Source organism: Hemiscyllium ocellatum, chromosome 37 (assembly GCF_020745735.1).
Source record: "Hemiscyllium ocellatum isolate sHemOce1 chromosome 37, sHemOce1.pat.X.cur, whole genome shotgun sequence".
Classification (NCBI taxonomy): Eukaryota; Metazoa; Chordata; class Chondrichthyes; order Orectolobiformes; family Hemiscylliidae; genus Hemiscyllium; species Hemiscyllium ocellatum.
Window position 1 is genome coordinate 8,641,618 of NC_083437.1, and position 26,198 is coordinate 8,667,815.

Below are 26,198 nucleotides of genomic sequence, written 5' to 3' on the forward strand. Positions count from 1 at the left end.
TTGTGCATTGTATAATGGGGATTTAGTTTATTCTTAGATTTCTTTGTACGTACTAAAAGTAAGTTGGTCCAACACAAACTAGAGTATGAACTAGAACTGGAGATCTGTGTATGGTATTTTTAAAAATAGAAACGGTGCTCAGTGTTCTACATTGATCAGGTGTAAGGAAAGTGAAAGTTATATTGCTTGCATTGGAAATTAGATGCAAAATGAATAAGGTGTACTGCAAGTCTAGTTGAAATAGTTTGGTAATTAAATTATGTCTTTATGTAAATGCAATAGCATCTATTTGATTTTTTTATAGCTTTGCATAAGTTTTAAATTAAAAACAAATCCAGTATTACTGTCATTAATAACTGCTGTATGTTACTTTTTGCACTTACTCTCTTTCGTGGCACGGTGTTCTCTGTGTTGAGGATCTCTAATTTCTTCCTTCCTTATTGCTTCCACTTCCTGTTTTTCTCTCCTTTATATATACTGTGCCGTCCCTAGGCTGGCTTCAGGTTTTTGTCAATACCCTGTAAACATTGCTTAATGCTGTGCACCATATTCTATGATTCTTCTGTTTTGGAAAGGAAGAATATGGTCTCTCCTTAAACACTCCATGGCATGACAGGGGTTAGGAAATTGTCATGTGGCCATGTCCTCATATTCCATGTAGGACATATAAAATGCTGGTCATCCCACTTTAAGTATACTTTCAATGGTGTTCAAATTTTTAAAATCAATATTGGATGTATTTAAATGCGTTCATTTTTAATGTGTACTAATTGTGAGCTTCATTACCAAACAAATATTGTTACTTTTTACATGACTTAGTGCTTTTGCTGTATTATAAGCTTGCTTGCTATGGAACTCAACGAGCATTTATATGTTGCTCAATACCAAAACTTTCACTCTGACATGCCAGTACAGCACAACATACAAACATATGAATTGAAAACCAGAGTGGGTCATTTAGCTCCACAAGATCAATCAGTGGAAGGGTTTAGGAGGTCTATTCAATCATAATCAAACCTGAAAATGCGAAGTTTTTTTGCCCACAGTATCCATGTCCAACATTTGTTGCAAATTACTATATTCCTTTTTTTTAAGTATGCACATACCTAAGCTTATATATGTAGCCCTAAATTGCATTCAGCTCATTACGTGGAAATGAATGAATGAAGCCATCTGACGCAAAATTATGTCATGGTTTTCCCACGTAAGCAAGTATTCTGTACATGGTAGCATTATGCTTAACATTCTATTGTGCAGTATTTAATATACGTTTCTTTACTTAAAAGGATCCAATAGTATTTTTTTTAAACTGTAAGAATCTGAAGTTTTGGAATAATATTATATTTGAAATATAAAGATTACTGCAATTTTAGTTTTGAGTCTGATCTAAGAAAGTAGTAAAATAATGAATTCCAGTGACTTCAGCTTTTTGAAACTGGACCAAGAGAATAATGGCCCTCAACCTGTATTACAGTCCCGCTATCTCTTCCTGCACCAAAGATGCAGAAGAAGCCAAAAGAGCTGAACAGGCTGGAAGAAGATTTGTTAGAGATCAGTGAAAAGGTAAGAGTTACTTTCAGCACTCTATACTTTGTGTTATATTGAAGGTTAGTTTATTTTTAGTGCAAATTTAAATGTTGGGAAGAAGTCGTCTTGGTAGGATGTGCATTCATCCTTTTTCCAAAGCAGTCTTAACCATTTCTAATCAAAGGTAAGCCTGAAATCTCTACCCAGTACTGTTAAGGATGATTCCTTGGCAGATGTGAGATGAGAGAATTATTAACTGTTATTTGGAGTACAATTACTGTGAAGCTTTTCTTAATTCTAAATATCTTCCAACAACAATGTCTGGTTATCTGAGAAAAGCCCATTTTATGTTGTACTCTTTATCACCACTAAAAGCACTGTGCTGCCAGATTGCCCATGGTGTACGCAAATAGTTGGTAAGGGATCTTACCCAAATCACTTGCAATCATTGTTTAATGAGTTAGATCATCCATATTTTCCTTGAATGGTAAAATAGGCTTGAGGGTCTGAATAGCTTACTCCTATTCATTTATTCCTACAGTCATAAGACCTCAAATGTAGCTACAAATTTATCATTTAAAGAATCATAGAATCCCTCTCAGTGTGGTGAGAGGCTCTGATAAAATATGTTCATTGATGTTAACTGTTCATAGGAGGCCTCCCAGACACAATCTGACAAAGTAAATGGCCTGACTTCAATTGACTCTAGTGGTTTGAAGAATTTTTTAAAAAAACTTGACATTTAAAAGAAAATTAAACTAATTTCCAAAAATCTGCTTTATTTTTAATTATAGTTACTCCTTTTGAATTGGAAGTCTGTGCGGAGACAAAGCTCGGTTTAAGTCTTTGATTTATCATAATTGGATATTTTAATAACATATCTCAATGTTTAGTTTGAGAAAGTAGGAATAACTGTAAGCCCCTCAGCCTTTTGAGCCTGTTGGATCATATCTATGCTACTAAGTAATTTGATTTATCTTTGCCCCATAATATCTTCTCTGAAAATGTACATTGATTTTGACCTTGAAAATGTCATTTGATGCAGCATCTGCACCTTTTTTACCAGGAAGTGGGTGCAGAAGGCAGAGTTTGGATAATAGGAATGAAGACAAGTGTCAGATTTCTACAACATTGTGTGGCAGGAATGCTTCTTGATTTTGTTGCTGATTGGCCTAGTTCCAACTTGAAGATAGTGTCCTCTGGTTCTGGATTTCTCCACCAGGAAATTATCTATCCTATTGAATCTCTTAATGATTAAGTGTCTCAATTATGTGACCCTTTCAGCCATCTGAATTTGAGGGACTACAAACAAAGTTTATACAACATGTCCTCACAATTTAACTCTTGAAGCTAAATATGATTTGCTATCTGTGCTGCATCCCTTGACAGATATGTTTGGTGTTTGGTGCTTAATGCTAAACTGGGTCTTATCAAGGTTGTGTAAAACAGAAGCGTTCTTCAATTAATTCCAATCCTTTTGAGACAAAGGTCAACATTCCATTAACTTTTGATTTGATTTTGTACCTGTCCACTAGCTTTTCGTGATTCGTGTACACAGATACTTCAAATATTTTTGCTTTCCCACAGCTTCTATCTTTTGTCATTAAGAAAATAATCCAAATTTTTTGTTCATTCCTACATTGAACTCTCCACAATTGTTTTCCACGTTGTTTAGAGTCTGTTTATGTCCTTTGGTAATTTTCCAGTCACACCTGTGCGCCTTGCTATGTCTTTAAAGTGCTATCTGTAAACATGAATATATAATTCACAGTTCCTTCATTAATATCACAACAAAAGTGATGAAAAACTGAACTCCCAATGCAAACTTCTGGAGAGCGTCATTAGTCACGTCCTACCTGTATGTTCCCTATCCCTGTCTCACAAGGTTACCTCATTCCCTAGGTTTTCATTTCTCCAAATAAGTGTGGAATCTTATCAGGTGTTTGCTATTGGTCCTTGTGAACAGTAACCATGAAGGCATCCCTATCCATCATGCTTGAAACCTCAAAAAATTCATCTAAATGAATCAAACATAAGCTACTGTTCAGAAGTCCAAGCTGATTCTCTGCTTGACTTCTACCATCTGAATGCTCTGTTTCTGATCGACTCCAGTGACTCCTTCACACTAGATGTTAATTGGACAAGTCTGCATTTAGGAGAAAGTGAGGACTGCAGATGCTGGAGATCAGAGCTGAAAATGTGTTGCTGGAAAAGCGCAGCAGGTCAGACAGCATCCAAGGAGCAGGAGAATCGACGTTTCAGTCATGAGCCTGAAGAGGGGCTCCAAATCAGAACTTGCAAATTGTAATAGTAGTCAAATCCTGTTTGTAGTTGAGGATTTTGTTTTGGAAGTGTTTTCCAGTTCTCCAATTTTAATCATTCCTTCCCCAGCAATAATTTGGAAATATTACATTTAATATATATCAGCTACGTTGCTATGCAGGAAGGAAACTGAGTTTCGATTGAATAAAGTTTAAAACTACTGTCACTGCTGTTCACTAGACCAGAAAGGACATTTGTTTGAGTTTTCCTTTTTCATAGAAATTGCCACAGCAAAAGGAAGATAATTCTTTGATGGTAGAAATCAGTTACTAAAGTGTACAGACGCCTTGTCATTAATTGAGATTTATAGCAAAGAATAGTGCTATTCCTGAATGAGTAACTAATATATAAGATTTTGAGATCTGGGGATCTAAACCTAATGAATTATCTGATCGGGCAAGACTCAAGAACAAAAGAGTGCCACTTAGCCCCTCAGGTCATTGAGTAAGATCATGGCTGATCTTTGATTTGACTCTCTATTATCAGTCTTTGTCCCATATCCCTAATTATCTTTGGTTAACAACAGCTGTGAATCTCAGATTAAGATTTAACAACTAACACCAACTGTTTGTGGGAAACAGTTCCAAAACACTCCTCCACAAAAGTAGGTCGAGTTTCCTACCATCCTGTGTATCTTGAGGCCTTGGGTTTCATTTGCTCCCGTTGAAAATTATATACTTTGAATATTTTTGAGAGATTTGATTTGGATTCTAGTTTGCAACTAATCCACAATTTCTTGCTATAGTTTAGCTATATAGAAGCAAAATTGCTGTCTGTTTAAGAGAATTTCCAATTTCCTCCATGTTCAAATTATTATTTTGTTTCAGGATTTCATCATTTTCACCTAGTTCCTGTATTTATATGGCTGCTGGAAATAGGAAGGAAGCTACTGTTTTTTGGTCTTTTTGAAATATTGATTTCTAGATCAGACTTAATGGTGTTTATCAAATGGTTAAATGAGGCTGGGAATGCATTTGAAAGTAACATGCATCTCCTCATGCTTCAGCCTAAAGTCGAAGAAGAAACTACAGTTGAAAATGCTCCAGAACCTGAACAGGATCAGTTAATCCCAGATGCAAATCTGGACGAAGACTTTAACGTTCAAAAACATGAAGTAGAAGAGAATGGGGATCAGGACCTAGAACCTGAACAAAATGGTTCAGAGTCTGTTTCAGAAAGTGAAAGTACTGAGGCCAGCACCAAAGAAAGCCCTGATGACAACCTAGTGTCCAGCTTCAAGGAAGGTAAATTCTGGTTTCATAGTGCATGTTGTTTCTGCTTGTTTCCAGCTGAATTTGAAAATCGTGAATGTGCTTAGTTACTGATGTTAATGGAATTTTTGGGTCGAAACAAGTTGCTGTGCGAGGTTGTATGTTGGCTGTGTTTAAGATAGTGGAAGGATTTTAGTTTAGCTTGTTAATCCTGTCAGTGTGTCTCAGCAGAGCTTTGCAACAGTTAGTGCTTTTATGAAGTATTGTACCTAACAAAGGAATATTAATTAAAATTCACTCTTCAATTAGTAATGTATATCTGAGGATGAATCTTCGCTGTCCAGGTTTGTTTTAATTGATGAACAATTAAAATTTATTCAGGTTTCCAAAATTGAAAAGCATTTAGATTATGGTGTTATCTTTTGAAATTTTAATGTATCATGTCTTGAATTTACATGACCATTCTGCTGTTCATATTTAAATATAAAATTGTATGCTTTGAATATTTTCATGATAGATTAGATTTAGACTCTAATTAGTAACTAATCCACATTTTCTTGCTATAGGCTAGCTACGTAGAGGCTAATTTGCTATCTATTTAAGAAAGTTTCCATCAATACAGAAAGCTTTATTCCTATGTAAAACTCATTTGAAAAGTAAAAAGAGAAGTTTCCGTAGTCCAGTCAGGCCATTATTTATGAGGAAACTTTTATTTATTATTTGTGAGGACACTTTTGTATCAGTGACCACTTCCCATAAGATCCACCACACTAATTGTCCTCCAGTAATATACTGTCATGGTTATGTAAATTAAATCCACCTCTCTAACTTTAAGCATTATATCACTGACAATTGGTGAAAGTTTTGAATTAATGTTATTAGATTAGATTACTTACAGTGTGGAAACAGGCCCTTCGGCCCAACAAGTCCACACCAACCCGCCGAAGCGCAACCCACCCATACCCCTACATTACCCCTTTCCTAACGCTATGGGCAATTTAGCATGGCCAATTCACCTGACCCGCACATCTTTGCACTGTGGGAGCAAACCGGAGCACCCGGAGGAAACCCACGCAGACAGGGGGCGAATGTGCAAACTCCACACAGTCAGTTGCCTGAGGCGGGAATTGAACCCGGATCTCAGGCGCTGTGAGGCAGCAGTGCTAACCACTGTGCCACCGTGCCGCCCTTGTACTTGACATAAAAATAAAATTGCCACATACAGTGTTAACAACTGAATACCTAACATCTGCCAGACACAATACATTCTTCATGTCAAATCTCCTTGTTTGTTCATTATTTCCCTTGCAGCACTCAAGTTCTGGTGGTTTTCTTTATACCCTGGTTCCATCATTTATTACCTGGTGAATTAGTGCTGATGCCCATGGCCACAACTATAATGCAGAAATTATTGCTTCAGGTAGCCATACTGCCATCTGCTAATAGGGCAAAGTAAGGACTGCAGTTGCTGGAGATCAGAGTTGAGAGTGTGGTGCTGGAGCAACACAGAAGTTGGGCAGACTTGAGGAGCAGGAGGATCGACATTTCAGGCATAAGCCCTTCATGAGGAATCTTCTTGATGAAGGGCATACACCCGAAATGTCGATTCTCATGCTCCTTGGATGCTGCCCGACCTGCTGTGCCTTTCCAGCACCACATTCTCAACTGCCATCTGTTAATAAAGTGATGTACTTTCGAACGGTATTACTGGTACCTGTTGAACAGTAATTATATCAGTCAACACCTTGAAGTAAAACGGAAAAGTATTTAAAGCAACAAATGAATAACTGAAGTGGAATAGTTAGTAATTTAATAACTGGTTGTTTCCAACTTTCAGCTATTCGAGCCACTGTTGCACAATCTTTTACCACAGGAATGCAATCTTGAAATCCCTACTCAAGGGTTTTGCTCAAATCCAGATTTTAACTTAGAAACTTGTTTTGGATACGTTATTACACACCTACTAAAAGCAGGTGGGACTTGAACCCTAACCTTCCTGCCCAGAGGCAGGGACACAACCACTGTGCCAGTGGCACTAAAATTGAAATTGAAGTGGATTATTTTGCACTGATCAATTATATTGTTTCTGACTAAATTGATTTCTCAGCCTCCAATTGAGTCTTCGTTTAAAACAAATAATTGCTGATTTTTCGGGCATGCAAATTATCATAATGTTTCATGAGCTGTATTTCATCAGCATTTGAGATCAATTTAGGTTCTTGAAATCCATCTTCATCCTACATATTTAAAAAAGATAATTAAAACTAATGCTCAATCTGCTTTTTAGCTGCTTCTAATGTTCATCTGCTTACACAGCCTTCAGTGAATGAGATGTCAAGGTCTTGTGTAGCTAAGTACATAAGAACTAGGAGCAGGAGTAGGCCACCTGACCCTTCAAGCCTGCACCGCCATTCAATAAGATCATGATTGATGTTTTCGTGGACTCAGGTTCACTTATCCGCCCTCTCACGGTAACTCTTAATTCCTTCACTGTTCAGAAAAAAGCTATCTTAGTCTTAAAAGCATTTACTGAAGTAGCGTCAACAACTTTGACATTTTAAATGATGTGCAGAAAGCACGAGAAGATGATGTAGTTTAGAAGATAGGAATTGGAGTGTTGACACAATTACTTGATTTAAAGTTTCAGGAGGGGTACACAATTTGTGTACAAAATGAATATGGGACAGTTATCTGAGGACTAGGAGTCTGTGCTTGTATTAGTCAATACCTTGTAGTAAACTGGAAAAGTATTAAAAGTGTTATGGACTAGGCCAGACCACTCAAAACATTCTTAAGCAGGCAGTCCAGACCATAACATTGCAATTTGTTTCAGTGAAAATTGCATGGAGTAAGTTAGCAAGATTGACTAGCAGGTTTTAAAACAGACAAAAATTTATTCACAAGATTACACAATGAAATGCAAAGAACAGAATAAAGAACCCCTACGGAACTCAGTCCATCCAAACTAGACTTAATTATACGCAACAATCCCAATAAGCAAACCCCCTTAAAAACGGTTTTAAAAATGGGACAGATGCTTACAGGTTAAAATTAGAAGGGAAGAGAGAGTGAGCCTGTTTCTACACAGCTGAACTCCGAACTGGTTCTGGACTGAACTACTCAGCTAGATAACTCACCACTCTCCTTTCATTATACAGGTCACTGCTGAAACTTTAGCCAAAAGTCTCATCTGTTTACACATAAACAAAAAAGCCTCTTATTCCCTTTAATCTCTGTACCAAACCAGTCTAATCGGAACCGGGACAGTTTTGTTACCCCTCTGGCAAAACCCAAGGACACGGTATTCTTGAGAAAAGGAACAGCTTTTAGAAGAAAGGAATCAGCTTTGTGACAAAAGCAACAAATGAATAACTGAAGTAGAATAGTTAGTAACTTGATGACTGGTTGTTCCAGACTTTGATGAGATCTGGTGAAAGGAGGAAGACATCCTTGGAACTTGGGATCCATATTGCAGAACCACAGGTGCTTAAAATTAGGAGTGCTGGTGAATGTTTGGTATGCATCATTTCAAGATGTATTTAAGATAGAAATGAAGTTCGTAGATTTGTAAGCCAAACCAACCTACATTGTACTTAAATTATTGCTAATTATATGAACTCTGAAGCAGCAGTTGAAACATTGTTGCCTAATAATCAGGGAAGATTATGAGCTGCCTCTAGATTTAGAAGACTATTGAATACCCAAATACTACTTGTTGTGGGACAGTAGTAGTGTCCCTACCTCCAGTCTAGGATCCTGAGCTCAAGTCCCACCTGTTCTAGAAGTGTGTAATAATATCTCCAAAAGCTATTTGACTTCAAGTTCCTCCTGCTCCAAAGGTGTGTAATCGCATTTCCAAACAGATTGACCAAAAAACAGCTTTGAAATACTATTTTTGGATATGAAAAATTCAAACCTGGAAAATTGGATGATCGAGGGCAGCAAGGTCTGCTTTGGTGGTAACTGGCCGCAAATGGATCCACATTACAGTGATTGTGCGATATCTCATCTTAGACTAATTTTAGATTTTGTTAAATCTTGACTGAAGTTTCAGTTGAAAAACAAATGTAAATATTTCCATATACTATCATCATGCCCATAAATCACAAGTTCCTGATGTGGCTGCAGTCCGGGGCTCTGATCTGAGCGCAACTTGAACCCATTGAACTCCATGATAACGTATCCCACAGTTCTGGACCCTGATTGTGTTGGATGGTTGGATCTGAGAGAAAGTGAGGACTGCTGATCCTGGAGATCAGAGACAAAAAGTGTGGAAAAGCACAGCTGGTCAGGCAGCAACCGAGGAGCAGGAGAATCGACGTTTCGACCACAAGCTCTTCATCAGGAATGCGGGGGAGGGGAGGCAGAGGCAAGGGAGCTGAGAGATAAATGGAAGGGGGGGTGGGGCTGGGGTAAGGTAGGTAGGAATGCAATAGCTAGATGAAGATGGGTGATGGTGATGCGTCAGGGTGGATAGTGGAACGATAGGTGGGACCATTCAAGAGGGTGGTGCCGATTTGGACGGTTGGATTGGGATAAGGTGGGAGGAGGGGAGATCAGGAAACTGGTGAAATCTACATTGATTCCATGTGGTTGGAGGATCCCAAGCCGGAAGATGAAGTGTTGTTACTCAAATCATCGGGTGGCTTGGATTTGGCAGCAGATGATATTTGCATGTCCTTGATGGAGTGGGTAGGGACGTTGAAGGGATTTGTCACAGGGCTTGGGGTTATTTAGTCCATGTGTCCTGGAGACGTTCTGTCTCCCCACATCAAGAGCAAAGGACACAGTAGATGGGATGTTTGGAGGTGGAGGAAAATCTCTGCCGGAATTTGATTATAGAACTGGCTCTAAAGTGATGTGGGGTTACTTTTCAGACTGGAGGACTGTGAAAGACTTACAAGGATGTTGCCAGGGTTGGAGGATTTGAGCTGTAGGGAGAGGCTGAACAGGCTGAGGCTGTTTTCTCTGGAGCATCGGAGGCTGAGGGGTGATCTTATAGAGGTTTACAAAATTGAGGGGCATGGATAGGGTAAATAGGCAAAGTCTTTTTCCTGGGGTCGGGGAGTGCAGAACTAGAGGGTATAGGTTTGGGGTGAGAGGGGAAATATATAAAAGAGACCTAAGGGGCAACGTTTTCAAGCAGAGGGTGGTACATGTATGGAATGAGCTGCCAGAGGAAGTGGTGGAGGCTGGTACAATTGCAATATTTAAGAGGTATATGAATAGGAAGGGTTTGGAGGGATATGAGTCGCGTGATAGCAGGTGGGACTAGATTGGGTTGGGATATCTGATCGGCATGGACGGGTTGGACCGAAGGGTCTGTTTCCGTGCTGTACATCTCTATGACTCTATACGGAAGGGTCCTTTGGGGGCCTTGGATGGACGTGAGAGGGGAGGTGTGGATGAATGTTTTACACCACCTATGGCGGCAAGGGAAGTCGCCGGGAATGGAGAGTGGGTTATTGAGAGGCGTGGATCTAGCGAGGGAGTTGTGGAAGGAATGCTGTCTGCAGAATGCTGAAAGGATTGGAGGGAAGTATATCTCTGGTGTGGAAGTCTGTCTGTAGGTGGCAGAAATGGCAGAGTATGATGCGTTGTATTCAGAGGTTGGTGGGGTGGAAGGTGAGGACTGGGGGTTCTGTCCTTGTTGCAGTTGGAGGTGTGGGATTCAAGGGCGGAGGTACAGGAAGTGGAGGCGATGTGCCTGGAGGGCATTGTTGATCAGTGGGAGGGGAAAGTGTGGTCCTTGATGTAGGAGGCCATCTGGGATGTTTTGGAGTGGAATTGATCCTCCTGAGAGTAGATGCGGATGAGGCAGAGGAGTTGGGAGTAAGGGATAGCATTTTCAGAAGAGGGGGCATGGGAAGAGATGTCGTCCAGGTAGCTGTGGGAGTCAGTGGGTTTGAAATAGATGTCTGTGTTGAGACTGTTACCAGAAATAGAGATGGAGAGGTCCAGGAAGGGGAGGGAGGTGTCTGAGATGGTCCAGGTGAACTTGAGATCACGGTGGAAGGTGTTTGTGAAGTGGATGAACTGTTCAGCCTCCTGATGGGAATACTATACGGCCTTCAGTGTAGCAGAGGATAAGATGGGGAATGGTGCTGGTTAACTGTGGAAGATGGACTGTTCCACATACCGAGATGTAGAGACAGGCATAGCTTGGGCCCATGGCTACTCCTTTGGTTTGAAGGAAGTGGGAGGATTCGAAGGAAAAGTTGTTGGGAGTGAGGACCAGATCAGCCAATTGAATGTATGTGTTGGTGGAACGGTACTGGTTGGGTCGGCGGGAAAGGAAGAAACTGAAGGCTTGGAGGCCTTTGTGATGGAGGTTGGATATGTATAGGGACTGGATGTCCATGGTGAACATAAGATACTGAGGGCTGGGGAAGGACCCCCTGCAACCAGGCCACATTCCACATTCCAGATGAAGTGCTTATGGTTGAAATGTTGACTCTCCTGCTTCTCCGATGCTGGCTGATTGGCTATGCTTTTCCAGCACCACACTAAACAGTGGGATCCGATGATCAGGAATGGGACGAGTACTCATGCTATATATTTAGATAAATTATTGATACTGTTTTGCTCTTTAAAAGATTACGTCTTTCAGTTCAGATTTGTTAGGTTTTAATTCTGAGCAGAAACAGAGAAAAATATCAAATTTTATGAAATGATTTGTTGTGATTTTTTTTCAAGTTTTCAAATTCATAAAATAACTGCTAATTAGATAGTATACTTTAACACATCTTAATTCAGCTTTTCGAAACACAATCTGCAATCTCCGCCGTGCAGTGTTTGGTTATCTTATTTCTGTTGTGTTTGTCTGTTGAATAGTTTTTGTCTGAAGAAAACTTTCATGTTATCAAAACGACCCTTGACCAATTTGAACCTTTATCCCTTTGTGACCCTAGCAGTAATATTTTGGTTTAACTGTTTTCATCCTGACTGCTTTTTATGCCTCTTAAGATTTGTTAGATGCCATCTTTTCAGACTGAACAGCCCAAGTTTTGAAATGCATATATTTTGACTAAAAGCATTTTAAGTCTTCATCCACAAAAGCCTAACCTTTTATCTCATATTTTTGTAAGGTTGTAATGTTGGGATATCACTTTGCTAATGTGATTTTTTTAAAAAATTAACTATTTATTCGTAAATGCCGAATGAAGTCAACTTACGTTTTGTGTCATTGTAGAACAATGGAAAGTGCTGAATCAGGAGGGAAAGAAACGATATGACCGGGAATTTCTCCTTGGATTCCAGTTCATTGCAGCCAGTACACAAAAGCCAGATGGTTTGCCAGCAATTAGTGATGTTGTTCTTGATAAGGTGGGTTTGCTAGCTAAGTGTTAATGCTAATAATTATTACAAACCAGTGTCACTATAATATCTGACAACATACTTGCATTATTCCCAATGTCTTTTTGTCTTCTGAAGCATAATGAGTAATTCTTGGATTTGTCCACAATGATACCGCTTTACACTTTCAAGGTTTTCCTGTTAAAGAGAATTGCTTGCTGTCCATTCTAATTTTGCTGTAAAAGGTGGAGAACTGACATGCTTCTTGTGAAAATCTAGAATATGGGCCTGGATGTGCAGTGTGCCTGAGCATGACAATGTAAGCCACCATAATGCAGTTCATCAGATGGAACAAATCTGAAAAATAGGGGAGCTTCATGCTGTAATGTAAATGGATATTACCTGGAGATTTCCTTTCTTATACCAGCTTCCAGATTCAGATAGTGTCTATCCAGAACTTTGATTAATTAATAACAAAGCTTTTGGATCCAGGATGGATGAAACTTTCATCTCCTGAAGTTGTTTTCCGTATGCTTCAACAGCTGGTGTTTGAAAACCCAGACATTTTCTCATAGTGCTGTGCTCAGTTTGGCAAATTATCTTGTGGACAGATGGATACATAATAAATGGCATCTGTTTGGGGAATTCACCCACAAACTAGCTTCAGAGTTTAGTAGTTAGTGAGCTAAAGGTAAATGTGTGTATTTACTTTGGACCTTAGAAGCTTTTATTAATATCTTCATAACTGAAAGATAGAAACTTTTTATCAGAACTGGAAAAAGTTAGAAGTTCTACTTTTTCCCCAATTCCAATCAATGGTCATAGACCATAAGCATTAGCTCTGTTTTTTTCCTCTCTATGTAGTGATTCAATAGGTTGATTTCTGGGATGAAGTTGTTCTCATAATATAAGAAGTTGACCAAGTTAGGCCTGCACACATTGAAGTTTAGAAGAATGGGAGGTGATCTTATTGAAACAAACCAGTTTCGAAGGACTTGACAAGGTAGATGCTGGGTGAATGTTTACCTTCAGGGAGGCCCAGTTGCTCAGTGGTTAGCACTGCTGCCTCAGAGCTCCAGGGACACAGGTTCGAGTCCACCATTGGACAGCTGTCTGTGTGGAGTTTGCATATTTTCCCTGTGTCTACATGGGTTTCCTCCAAGTGTTCTGGTTTCCTTCCACAGTCCAAAGATATGCAAAGAGGTTAGGTGAATTGGCCATGCTAAATTACCCATAGTGTCCTGGGATATGCAGGCTAGATGGATTAGCCATCGAAAATGCAGGGTTATAGGGATAGGTCAATGGGGGTCTGTTTGAGTGGGATGTTCTTCAGAGGATCATTGTGGACTTGATGAGCTGAATGGCCTGTTTCCACACTGTAAGAATTGTATGATTCTACTTGCTATGTTCTATGTTGCAAATCATCCTCTTAACCCCTTCTCCCCTCTCTTTCTGTGCCTTAACCTACAGCAAGTAAAGAACTTCATTGCATTTTTATCTAAGTTTAGGACCATCCAATCAGCTGACTCTGTTACTTACTTACCATCCTCTTACTTTACTGAGGCAAACTTCCTCTCAGGTACCCTTCTCAATTATTGTACTGGACTTGGTTTACTCCAGTTTCCCGTCGTGTTCTCTCATCCATCAAATGCACCTAAAGTTTCCCATTAAACTGCTAACCACCCAACTCCTCTTCTGGTGGCCGTCTTAACTTACATAATTAGATACTGACACGTTTTTTCCAAATTCTCCTCATCACCCCTGTCAAAATGAACTCTGCTCAATTCCTCTGTCCTTGCAAGCTGTCATCTGGTCTCCAATCTCCCTTGCCTCTTCAGGGCATGAATGTGTTGTCAACTCCTAAACCTGTAAACACAGTTTTTTTCAAATCCCTTTAATGTTCCTCTGCCTTTTCTCCAGCAACTACCAGAGTAGGATTGTGTTCACCTGATCCCATTTTTATCTATCAAATTATAATAAAGGCTGCTTTCCATTCACACTTAAACACTGGTGTCCTAAGACTTATCCTTGTCCCATTTTACTCATCTGTATACTGATTCTGTGACATTGTTTGAAATTAAATGTTAATTTCCATATGTGCCCTGACACAAACACATCTCTTATCTTGGATCCTTCTGCTTAAGTATCAGGCTGCTTTTGCAACATCCTATACTGGATAAATAGAAATTTCCTCCCATTAAATATTAGGAGGATGGAAGTCATTGGCTTTGGTCCCACCAAAAAATTGGACCTATTCATTGACTCCAGCTCTCTTCATAGCAGATTTCTAAAGTGAAATCAAACTTGTTCACAGCCTTTCTGGTATAACTGATCCTGAGAAGAGCCTCTCATATGGCCCTGATGTGTGCCATCACTATGGTTGACTATTTCTACCCCTGTAAAGTACCTGACTGTGCTTGGCTCAACTTGTGTAGCTGCCATCCTTAGCAATGGCTTTGCTATCTCTGACATTCCAATGCATCCTCAATCTTGTCTTTCATATTCTACCCTCTGCAAACTTGACATAATCCAAAATTCTCACTTACTGTGTCCGAACTGTTCACCATTTCAACGTATGTTGACTTACACTGGCTTCTTGTTAAGCAATGCCTCAATCTTAAATTCTCTTTTGTGTTTACACGTCCTTCCATGGCCTCCTCTCTCCCTATCTCTGTAATCTTCCCTAGCCTATATGCCTAGCCATCAGCATTTTCCATTTTAAAAACTGAATCTTTATTTGCAGTGCCTTCAGCTTCTTGGGCCCCATGTTGTGGAATCAATTCCTTTCAACTGCCTTCTTGCTATAAGATGCCACTTCAAACTCATGTTTGACTCTGCTTTCAATCATCTGCTTTAGTCACTTTTCTTATAGAATGTCTGCATCTTTGGCTGGGTCAGCATTTATCACGCATCCCCAGTTGCTATGGAGAAGGTAGTGGTGAGCTTCCTTACTAAGCTGCAGCAATTTGGTGCAGGTAGACACTGTGTTATTTGGGAGTTCCAGGATTTAGACCCAGTGGCACTGAAAGAGCAGTGATATATTTCTAAGCCAGAATGGTTAGTGACTTAGAGGGGTTCCTGCTGGTGGTGGTGATTCCATTTAACTGCTGCCATTGTCCTTCGAGTTGATAGTGGTTGTGGGTAAAGAAGGCACTCTCTGCTGTTAAACTTTGCTTCAAAAGGTGTTAAATGATTTCAAGTTGTTTTATAAAGCAACTAATTAACATATTTCAGTCCAATTATTCTTTTTGTTCTTTTAATTGAAGAAAGTTTACTTGCAGTTTAATAAAATCATTGAATCATTACAGCACAAAAGGAGGCCATTCAGCCCATGTGAATTTGAAGCCTCTATCAACAGAAGAAAAACCTAAGCTACATCAGTCTGTTCTTTAAGCTTAACCATCCCTGAAAGCAGTCTCAGACATCATTTTTAAATGTGATTTATGATCTAATACTTCTGGCAAAGCGCATTAGACTAGGGTTTCGTATACATTTTCTGCCCATTTCCAAACCCGTACCTTTTCAAAGTAGTTTTACTTGCTCCAAAGTTCAAGGTATAAATGTATCAGCTTGGTTTACCTCTTGGATGTGCCTATTGTGTATTATGTCTTAATCTGTTGAATAAAAAGTTGTCTTCATTTTCAGATCAACCAGACCAAACAAATTGTAAGACCTTTGGATCCCTCACGGATGCTGCCCCGAGGCCCAGACTTCACACCACCCTATGCAGATTTTGGAAGACAGCCACAAAGTGGGCGAGCAGGCACAGTAAGTCATGTTTCTCTTCAAGTACATTGTTACTTAATCATTTTTGCTGAGATATTCTTATGTCTTCATTGAACATCCCTATCACGTTGTTTCAGATGTGCATACTGCGTGCACTTGATTTACAACAGATCAGGGGTAGATGTGTTGAAAGCTCAGATTCCAAACTCGACCAACTGTTTTGTAATTGTAATGCTGGTTTTACTGAAGGGATTGGTTGTAGGTCCTTGAAACCCATAATTTTAGCTAATAGTAAATCTAAGTGAAATTTAAACACATTTCAACTTCATCTAAACAAGAATACTTTGGCAGACTACAAAGCCATGGAATGCAACTACTTGCATTTTGGACAGTCAGTTTAAACTATGATAAAAACTAGATGGTTCATTCTTAGTCGGCTACACCTTCCTCAAGTTTTGGAGTTTCACAGGGACTCTTTTTTTAATGAAACTAAAGCTATGGCTGTTACTCAAGGAGCCAGGGAGATCAAAACCCTGTTTTTCTGGAACTCAAGCTTTCCTTGTTTTTATTTAATTTGTTGTATAAAAAGTGGAGACCAAAAAAATGGAATGGTGATGCTTGTAACCACTTACTCAAATCTTGGTTTGTTGCCATTTTGGCATTGAAAAATACAAAGCTATTTTCACTCTCCAGAAAATATCAGTATCTCCATCTGGAGCTAGCAGAGATTTCTTTTAGTAGCCTGATTATGGAGAGAGGCAGGCTCAAAGCCAAAGGCCGATTACCTTGTGTATGAAGGATGTTAATAGTTCAGAGGAAGATATCTTTAATAGGGCATATAATTATGAATGCAAGAATTCATTTGGTATACACACTCACTCAGTTTGTATACTGAATTCCATCAACAATGTGATTCTTTCCCTCTTTCTCATTCTCCCTGCCCCTCTCAAGAGCTTACCTTGTCAAAATTCATTTATATGAAAGAAACCTAGATATTTAATCAAACTAATGGACCTATTTTATTTTTGAAATTTCATACTGTTATGAGTTTTAATTTTTTGGAAGTATGCCATAGAGTCCTAAAGCACATGGACCCAAACTGGTCCATGCTGTCCAAAATGTCCATCCACATGCTAAATTCATTTCCCTGCATTTGGTCCATCTCCTTGTAAACCTTTCCTATCCATGTATTTGTCCAAATGCCTTTTAAATGTTGTTAATGTACCTGCCTGAATCACTTCTGCTGACAACTCATTCCATGTGTGTACCACCCTCTGTGTAAAAAAGGTTGCCCCCTCAGGTTCATTTTATTCTTTCCCTGCTAACCTTAAACTGATGCCTTGTAGTCCTCAACTCCCCAACCCTTGGGATAAGACTGAGTGTATTCACCCTATCCATGCCTCTCATGATCTTATGTAAGATCCCTCCTCCTCAGTCTCCTGTACTTTAAAGGAAAATGTCCAAGCTTGTCCAACCTCTCCCCATAACTCAGACCTTTGGATCCTGCCAACATTCTTGTAAATTTCTTCTGCACTTTTTGAAGAGTAATAACCTCTTAGCAAGGTAACCAAAACTGAACACAATACTCCAAGTGCAGCCTCACCAACGTCTTATGCAATTGCAACATAATTTCCCAACTTCTATACTCAGTGCTCTAACTGATGAAGGCCAGTGTACTAAAAACCTTCTTCACTGCCCCATCTATGTGTGACTCCACGTTCAGAGAGCTCTGCGCCTGAACTCCAAGGTCCTCTGTTCCATTACACTCGTTAAGACCCTACCATTGATCACAACACTCCTGTCTTTATTTGACTGTCCAAAATGCAAGATCTAACACTTATCTATATTAAACTACATTTGTCATTTCTCTGACCACTTCCCCAGTTGTTCAAGGTCCTGTTCCAATTTCTGATTAACTTCCTCATTATCCATAATACTGCCTATTTTAGTGTCATCTGCAAACTTACTAATCATACCTTGTACATTCTCATCTAATCATTCATATAGATAACAAACAGCAATGAGCGCAGCACCGACCCCTGAGGCACCACCACTAGTCACAGACCTCTAGTCTGATGAGCATCCTTCCACTATTACCCTCACTTTCTACCGTCAAGCCAATTGTGTATCCAATTTGCCAGCTTCCCCTGGATTCCATGCAATCTAATCTTCCAGATCAGCCTAACATGTGAAACCTTATCAAAGAGTCTTACTGAAATCCGCATGGACTACCTCTACCACCCTGCCCTCATCAGCCTTCCTGGTCAGTTCATCAAAGATTAGATTCCCTACAGTATGGAAGCAGGCCTTTCAGCCCAACAAGTGCACACCAACCCTCTGAAGTATAACCCACCCAGACCCATTCCCCTACTAATGCACCTATCAGTATGGGCAATTTAGCACGGCCAATTCACCTGAATTGCACATCTTTGGATCGTGGGAGGAAACTGGAGCACATGGAGGAAACCCACGCAGACACAGGGAGAATGTGCAAGAATTCTAACAAATCTGTAAGACATGATTTCCAATACATCAGCCATGCTGATTACTCCTAATCAAACCCTGTCTTTCCAAATGCTTGTACATCTTATCCCTCAGAATCTTCTCAAGTAACTTCCCCACCACAGATGTTAGGCTTACCAGTCTACAGTTTCCAAGCTTTTCTTTGTAGCCTTTCTTTAATAAGGGTGCAACATTTGCTACCCTCCAGTGTTCCAGGACCTCACCCGTGACTAATGGTGCAAAACTATCAGCTAGGGCCTCCGCAATTTCTTCTTTGCCTCATTCAGGGTTCTTGAATATATCTGGCCAGGACCAGGAGATTTATCCACGTTCATACATTCTAATACATCCAACGTCAGTTCTACTGTGATATGGAGTGTCCCAAAGACATCACCATTAACTTCCCAAGCTTTCATGTCTTTCTCCAAAGTAAAAACAGAGAAGAAATATTCATTTAGTTTGAGTAAGAGAGTAGTCAATGCCAAACATGAGTAAATAATTAGCCATATCTATCCTAGCATAATTGTGGTCCTTTTTAAATTCTTGAAGATATGTGTTCAGATTTGTTCTGAAACTAGGTATTACTCTTCCTTGAACACTCTGTCCATAATCAGATATAAATATCATTGAAATATTTGTGTCATTGTATATGAGCAGAAATCTGTTTGGCAGATCAGGCAACATTTGCGCCCTCATATACAGAAAATAGTATTTTACATGTATTTGTTATTTCTAGATTAGCAGTAGGCCAGATTGAGTGAAGTGCAGGCACAATGCTGCTTCACCTGGAATGCGTGTTTGGTCCCTTAGCTACCGAGGAGGGAGGAAGTAAACGAGCAAGCATTATACCTTCTGCAGTTGCAGGGGAAAGTGCTCCCACACAGCAGGCCTTGTTATCACATAATCTGCTGTTACATGCAACCCATTGTCCACATTAGTACTGATTCATTCTCCTGGTTGATTGTAATCCACTCCTTTGCCCAACTGTTCTCTCTCTTTGGGTTCTCCATCCACCTATCATTTACCCCTTATCCCCTTCCCTCACCCTATCTAATGCACAAAAACATTTTCCTTGCTGCTATCAGTTCTGAGGAAGTGTCACTGAACACGAGCACATTAACTCCTGATTGCTGTCGACAGATGCTGCTGAGCTTTTCCAGCAATTTCTGTTTCTGTTTTTGTTTCTGATTTCCAGCATTTGCAGTTTTTTCGATTTTTATTTGCTACTTTTAGAAGATATTGTCGGTCAAACTAATGCAAACATAACATGACAGTTTATTCTGATTTGTAATTTTGTAATTTGATGTAAAACGTAATGTGTTTGATATGTATCAAGTCTTCTGATTTGACTGTGCTTAAGATTCCTATTACTTAGCCTTGTATGAGTTGCATCTGTTGTATTGTAGCATAGGTTCCTTCAACTCTAAAGCACCTTTCTGGTTGTCTTTTGTAAACAAAGTTGAATATATGGCATTATTGCAAACATTTACAGACTGCTATAATGCATGTTTCATCAGTGCAAATTGGCTATAAGGCAATTGACGAATTGTGGACATTGTTTGGATAATGAAAACTTTCTACTGACTGGGTATAGTAATTTTCTATTAGTAATTTTCAACAGTGCATTTTTCTATAGCAGTTTTCTATTGCATGATTTTCTATAGCACAAGGTTGCAGAGGAACATAGCTGTCATGTTTTAGCAGAACAGCTTGGATATGAATATGACCTACATTACTCCAGAGACTGTTAGGAGCACACTAGTCTCTGATCTGTCCCCTACCAGTGTCTAGTTTACTCTGACCAAATCCCTGTCCAATAACACAGTGGTTTGTATTTTCTGAAGGAGTATTAACCTTTTCAGATATACATCTCCTGTTGTATTAAATCTTACCTTTTCAAGAATACTATTAGTTCAGATTGTTGTGGGGCGAAACATCAGTCTTGGAGTCAGAATCAGGGTTCAATGACGGCGTTTATTGCACAAGGACATACCAGAGCTTTATAGAGAGAAAGACACCATCAGCACAGTGGTAAGCTGAGAGTTTTCTCTCGACCTGGAGCACATACATCTTATGATGCAGTAGGTCAGTGATGAGATTATTGTCTTTGTAACATCGTTTGTTTACAGCAATCATTACAGAATCATTGATAGTTTCGATACAGTCTTAGTCAGTTCCAGTGCAGCCTTTATTAATTTCCATGTGGTCATTGTCAATTTCAGCACAGACATTCAGTTTCAATGTCTGCACAGAAATCCATTGCTGTAGTAATGGGAACTAATCACTCTTCCTGAGAAGGACAATTACTGCAGCCCTGACTATTTTCATTTCGTATTGAGTTCTGTATCAAGCTGTAAGCATTTTTATCAGAGGTGTTGACTGGACCCAGACAGTTTGATGGGCAGTGTTCATTACTCGTATTCTCTCCCCCACCTGCCTTAAACTCATCAACTGGGTTGTGAGTGCATCATGCTGATGTTCTGGTAGCCCCAGTCAGTGTCTGTATCTGCTTTGCTGTTTCTCTCCATATTGTGATCTGGCAGCCATCTTGTGTGTCAAGTTGGCCAACTGATGGCTCAGTAGCCATCTTGCGTGTCCATGTGCCTAGTGCCTCTCTGCCTCGTGCCTTCTCCCTCTTCACTCTCCCCTTTGTGATCAAGGAGGACACTTTGGAGATCTTCAGCAGATCACCTAATTTAAATGTAGGGGTAGGTCATCTCTACGAGCTCCCCCTCCCAAGGGGTATGATGGAGTGCCAATTTCGTTGGGGGCTTTTCCGGTTTGACATTCACTGCTGATGCAGTTCTTGTCAGTCACGCCTTTCAGCAGAGCTTTAAACACCTGAGGTCCAAACTGAATACCAGCATCAGTGCAATGAGGAGAACTATCCCGTGTGCCAAATAGATTCTCCAAGATTTACCTAGCAACTAATTAAGCCAGCTGTCTGTAATTGTGGTTCCCGTCAAAAACTGTCCAGCTGGTCTCTGAGATTCTTGATGACTTCTGTAATATTATAAGATGCGTCAATAACATGGGTAATACAATTGTCACTAGTAATTGTACAAACTGCCCCACTTGCTGTGCTAATTGATAATCCACCACGTAACGTGACTTCTGTGTGTAGAGTCTGAGTTCAGCAGCTCTGTATTAATTGCTTCCAGACTTTTGAGGTATTGTTGCCTGGGATAGTCAGGCAACATACAAGGTAATATTGGTGTTTAGCGCAGACGACTCCTGCTGCGTCCCCCAAAGATAGAGATCCAGAAATCCATATCCCAATGAGGACCCCAAAGTGGTTGGGGCCTGCCAGGCAGCACAGAACTCCTGACAGATGGAGTGGGTCACTATCCTTCTCCTGATATGTCCCCCACTGGCACATGGTACTGTCTGGGGCACAATTGTTCCTACTATGAACAGGTTTGGGAGGTCTGGGGTATCTGGTGCGTAAGTCCCCTTTTAAATAGGACAACAAATCCGGTCGCCGCTCAGTAACAGACATTGTCCTGTCCTTCTGTTTGTCTGTCATAGAACATAGAACATTACAGCGCAGCACAGGCCCTTCGGCCCTCGATGTTGCGCCGTCCTGTCATACTAATCTGAAGCCCATCCCACCTACACTATTCCATGTACGTCCATATGCCTGCCCAATGACGACTTAAATGCACTTAAACTTGGCGAATCTACTATCGTTGCAGGCAAAGCATTCCATACCCTTACTACTCTCTGCGTAAAGAAACTACCTCTGACATCTGTCTTGTACCTATCTCCCCTCACTTTAAAGTTGTGTCCCCTCGTATTTGCCATCCCCATACTAGGAAAAAGGCTCTCCCTGTCCACTCTATCTAACCCTTTGATTATCTTATATGTCTCTATTAAGTCACCTCTCAACCTCCTCTCTAACGAGAACAGCCTGAAGGCCCTTAGCCTTTCCTCGTAAGACACTCCTTCCATACCAGGCAACATCCTAGTAAATCTCCTCTGCACCCTTTCCAAAGCTTCCACATCCTCCTCCTAATGCGGTGACCAGAACTGTACACAATACTCCAAGTGTGGCCGTACCAGAGCTTTGTACATCTGCAGCATAACCTCCTGGTTCCGGAACTCAATCCCTCTATTAATAAAGGCCAAAATGCTGTATGCCTTCTTAACAACTCTGTCCCTCTCGGTGGCAACTTTCAGGGATCTGTGTACATGGACACCGAGATCTCTCTGCTCATCTGCACTCCCAAGAATCTTACCATTAGCCCAGTACTTTGCATTCCAATTACTCCTCCCAAAGTGTATCACCTCACACTTGTCCACATTAAACTCCATTTGCCACTCTCAGCCAAGCTCTGCATCCTATCTATGTCTCTCTGCAACCTACTACATCCTTCGTCACTGTCCACAACTCCACCGACCTTAGTGTCATCCGCAAATTTACTAACCTCCTTCTAAGCCCTCATCCAGATCGTTTATAAAAATGATGAACAGCAGTGGACCCAACACTGACCCTTGTGGTATGCTGCTAGTAACTGGACACCAAGATTACCAATTCCAATACCGAACAACCCAGATGACCACCTCATTCAAAGACCGCAAATTCCCCCGAGACGTGATTGACGATGCTCTCCACCACAGCTCCTCCACTTCCCGCTTCTCTGCCCTTGAATCCCGTCCCTCCAATCGCTACCAGGACAGAACCCCACTGGTCCTCGCCAACCACCCCACCAACTTCCATATACATCATATCATCCTTCGTCATTTCTGCCACCTCCAAACAGCCCCCACCACCAAGGATATATTTCCCTCCCACCCCCTATCAGCGTTCTGGAAAGACCACTCCCTCGTCAGGTCAACACCCCCACCAACCCAACCTCCACTCCTGGCACCTTCCCCTGCAACCGCAAGAAATGCAAAGCGTGCGCCCACACCTCCCCCTCACTTCCCTCCAAGGCCCCAAGGGATCCTTCCATATCCATCACAAATTCATCTGCCCGTCCACACACATCATTTAATGCATCCGCTGCACCCGATGTGGCCTCCTATACATTGGGGAGACACGCCGCTTAATTGCGGAACGTTTCAGAGAACACCTCTGGGACACCCGGACCAACCAACCCAACTACCCCGTGGCTGAACACTTTAACTCCCCCTCCCACTCCGCTAAGGACATGCCGGTCCTTGGCCTCCTCCATCACCAGACCACAGCAACACGACGCCTGAAGGAAGAGCGCCTCATCTTCCGCCTAGGAACTCTACAACCATAAGGGATGAATGCAGATTTCTCCAGCTTCCTTATTTCCCCTCCCCCCACCTTTTCTCAGTCCCAACCCTCGGACTCAGCACTGCCTTCTTGACCTGCAATCATCTTCCCAATCTCTCCGGCCCCACCCTCTCCCTCACCTTAACCTCCTTCCATCTATCGCATTCTCAACGCCCCTCCCCCAAGTCCCTCCTCCCTACCTTTTATCTTAGCCTGCTTGGCACACTCTCCTCATTCCTGAAGAAGGACTTATGCCCGAAACGTCAATTCCCCTGCTGTTTTGATGCTGCCTGACCTGCTGCACTTTTCCAGCAACACATTTTTCAACCAAGATGAACATGTTCCATCAACTACAACTGTCTGTTATCTTTCAGCAAGCCAATTACTGATTCAAACTACTATGTCTCCCACAATCTCATTCCTCCGTATTTTGTATAATAGCCTGCTGTGGGAACCTTATTGAACACCTTGCTGAAATCCATATTCACCACATCAACTGGTTTACTCTCATCTACCTGTTTGGTCACTTTGTCAAAAAAGTCAATAAGATTCGTTAGGCACGACCGACCCTTCACAAAACCATGCTGACTGTCCCTGATCAGATTATTCTTTTCTAGATGGTTATAAATCCTATACCTTTTCCAACACTTTCCCAACAACTGAAGTGAGACTCACTGGTCTGTAATTACCAAGGTTGTTTCTACTATCCTTTCTGAACCACATTTGCTATCCTCCAATCCTCGGGCACTATTCCCGTGGACAATGGTGATTTGAAGATCAATGCCAAAGGCTCAGCAATCTCTTCCCTTGCTTCCCAGAGCACCCTAGGATAGATCCCATCCGGCCCAGAGGACTTGTCTATTTTCACACTCAGCAGTATTTCTCATACCTCTTCCTTGTGAACCTCTATCTCTTCTAGTCTAGATGCAAGTATCTCTGTATCTTCCTTGCCAACATTTTCATTTTCTACCGTGAACTCTTTCGAAAAATATTTATTTAGTGCTTCCCCTATCTCCTCTAACTCCACACACAACTTCCCACTATTATCCTTGATTGGTCCTAATTTAACTCTCATCATTCTTTCATTCCTGACATACCTATGGAAACCTTAGGGTTAACCCTGACCCTATCCTCCAACAACTTCTCATGTCTCCTCCTGGCTCTTCTGAGCTCTCTTTTATGTCTTTCCTGACTTCCTTGTAACCCTCAAGTGCCCTAACTGAGTTTTCACATTTTGTCCTAACATAAGCCGTCGCCGCCTTCTTGACCAGGGATTCCACTTCCTTAGTAAACCACGGCTCATGCGTTCTATATCTTCCTCCCTGCCTGACATACTTATATGTACCTAGATAAGGTACATACTTATCTAGGACACACAGGAGCTTTTCCTTGAATAAGCTCCACGTTTTAATGTGCTCATCCCCTGCAGTTTCCTTCCCCATTCTACGCTTCCTAAATCTTTCCTAATTGCATTGTAATTTCCCTTCTCCCAACTGTAACTCTTGCTCAATGGAGTACACCTATCCCTTTCCATCACTAAAGTAAACCTGACAGAATTGTGATCACTGCCTCCAAAGTGCTCACCTACTTCCAAATCTAACACCTGGCCAAGCTCGTTACCCAGTACTAAATCTAAAGTGGCTTCGCCCCTTGTAGGCCTGTCTACATACTGTGTCAGGAAGCCCTCCTGCACACAGTGGACAAAAACTGACCCATCTATAGTACTCTTACTGTAGTGATCCCAGTCAATATTTGGATAGTTGAAGTCTCCCATGACAACTCCCCTGCCCCTCTCACTCCTATCGAGAATCATCTTTGCTATCCTTTCCTCTACATCTCTGGGACTATTCAGAGGCCTACAGAAAACTCCCAGCATGGTGACTTCTCCTTTCCTGTTTCTAACCTCAGCCCATATTACCTCAGTTTATGAGTCGCCAAACATTCTTTCTACAAGTGTAATATTGTTCCTGATCAACAATGCCACACCTCCCCCTCTTTTACCATCTTCTCTGTTCTTACTGAAACATCTGAATCCCAGAACCTGCAACAGCCATTCCTGTCTCTGTTCTATCCATGTCTCCATAATGGCCACAACAGTTCCAGGTACCAACCCACACTGCCAGATCACCCATTTTATTTCGGATGCTCCTGGCGTTGAAGTACACACACTTCAAACCAGGTTCTCGCTTGCCAGTATCAGATACTTGATTTTGGAACTCCCTACTCTCATCCTCTTCTGCACCTGTCCTACAATTTTGGTTCCCATACCCCTGCTGTATTAGTTTAATGGCTTTAGCGAATTTCCCACCCAGGATATTGGTACCCCTCTGGTTTAGATGAAGACCATCCTGCTTGTAGAGATCCCACCT

The 26,198-nt window shown here is 41.0% G+C and overlaps 1 protein-coding gene across 1 annotated transcript in view; it reads left to right on the forward strand.

Annotated features, from left to right (window-relative positions):
* Positions 1 to 26,198, forward strand: part of LOC132833800 (eukaryotic translation initiation factor 4 gamma 3-like) — a 356,819-nt gene that overhangs the window by 250,448 nt on the left and 80,173 nt on the right. The window contains exons 14-17 of the mRNA XM_060852385.1: positions 1,475 to 1,563; positions 4,856 to 5,093; positions 12,253 to 12,386; positions 16,002 to 16,124. Of these exons, the coding sequence (XP_060708368.1) occupies positions 1,475 to 1,563; positions 4,856 to 5,093; positions 12,253 to 12,386; positions 16,002 to 16,124 (584 nt within the window). The remainder of the gene's footprint in view (positions 1 to 1,474; positions 1,564 to 4,855; positions 5,094 to 12,252; positions 12,387 to 16,001; positions 16,125 to 26,198) is intronic.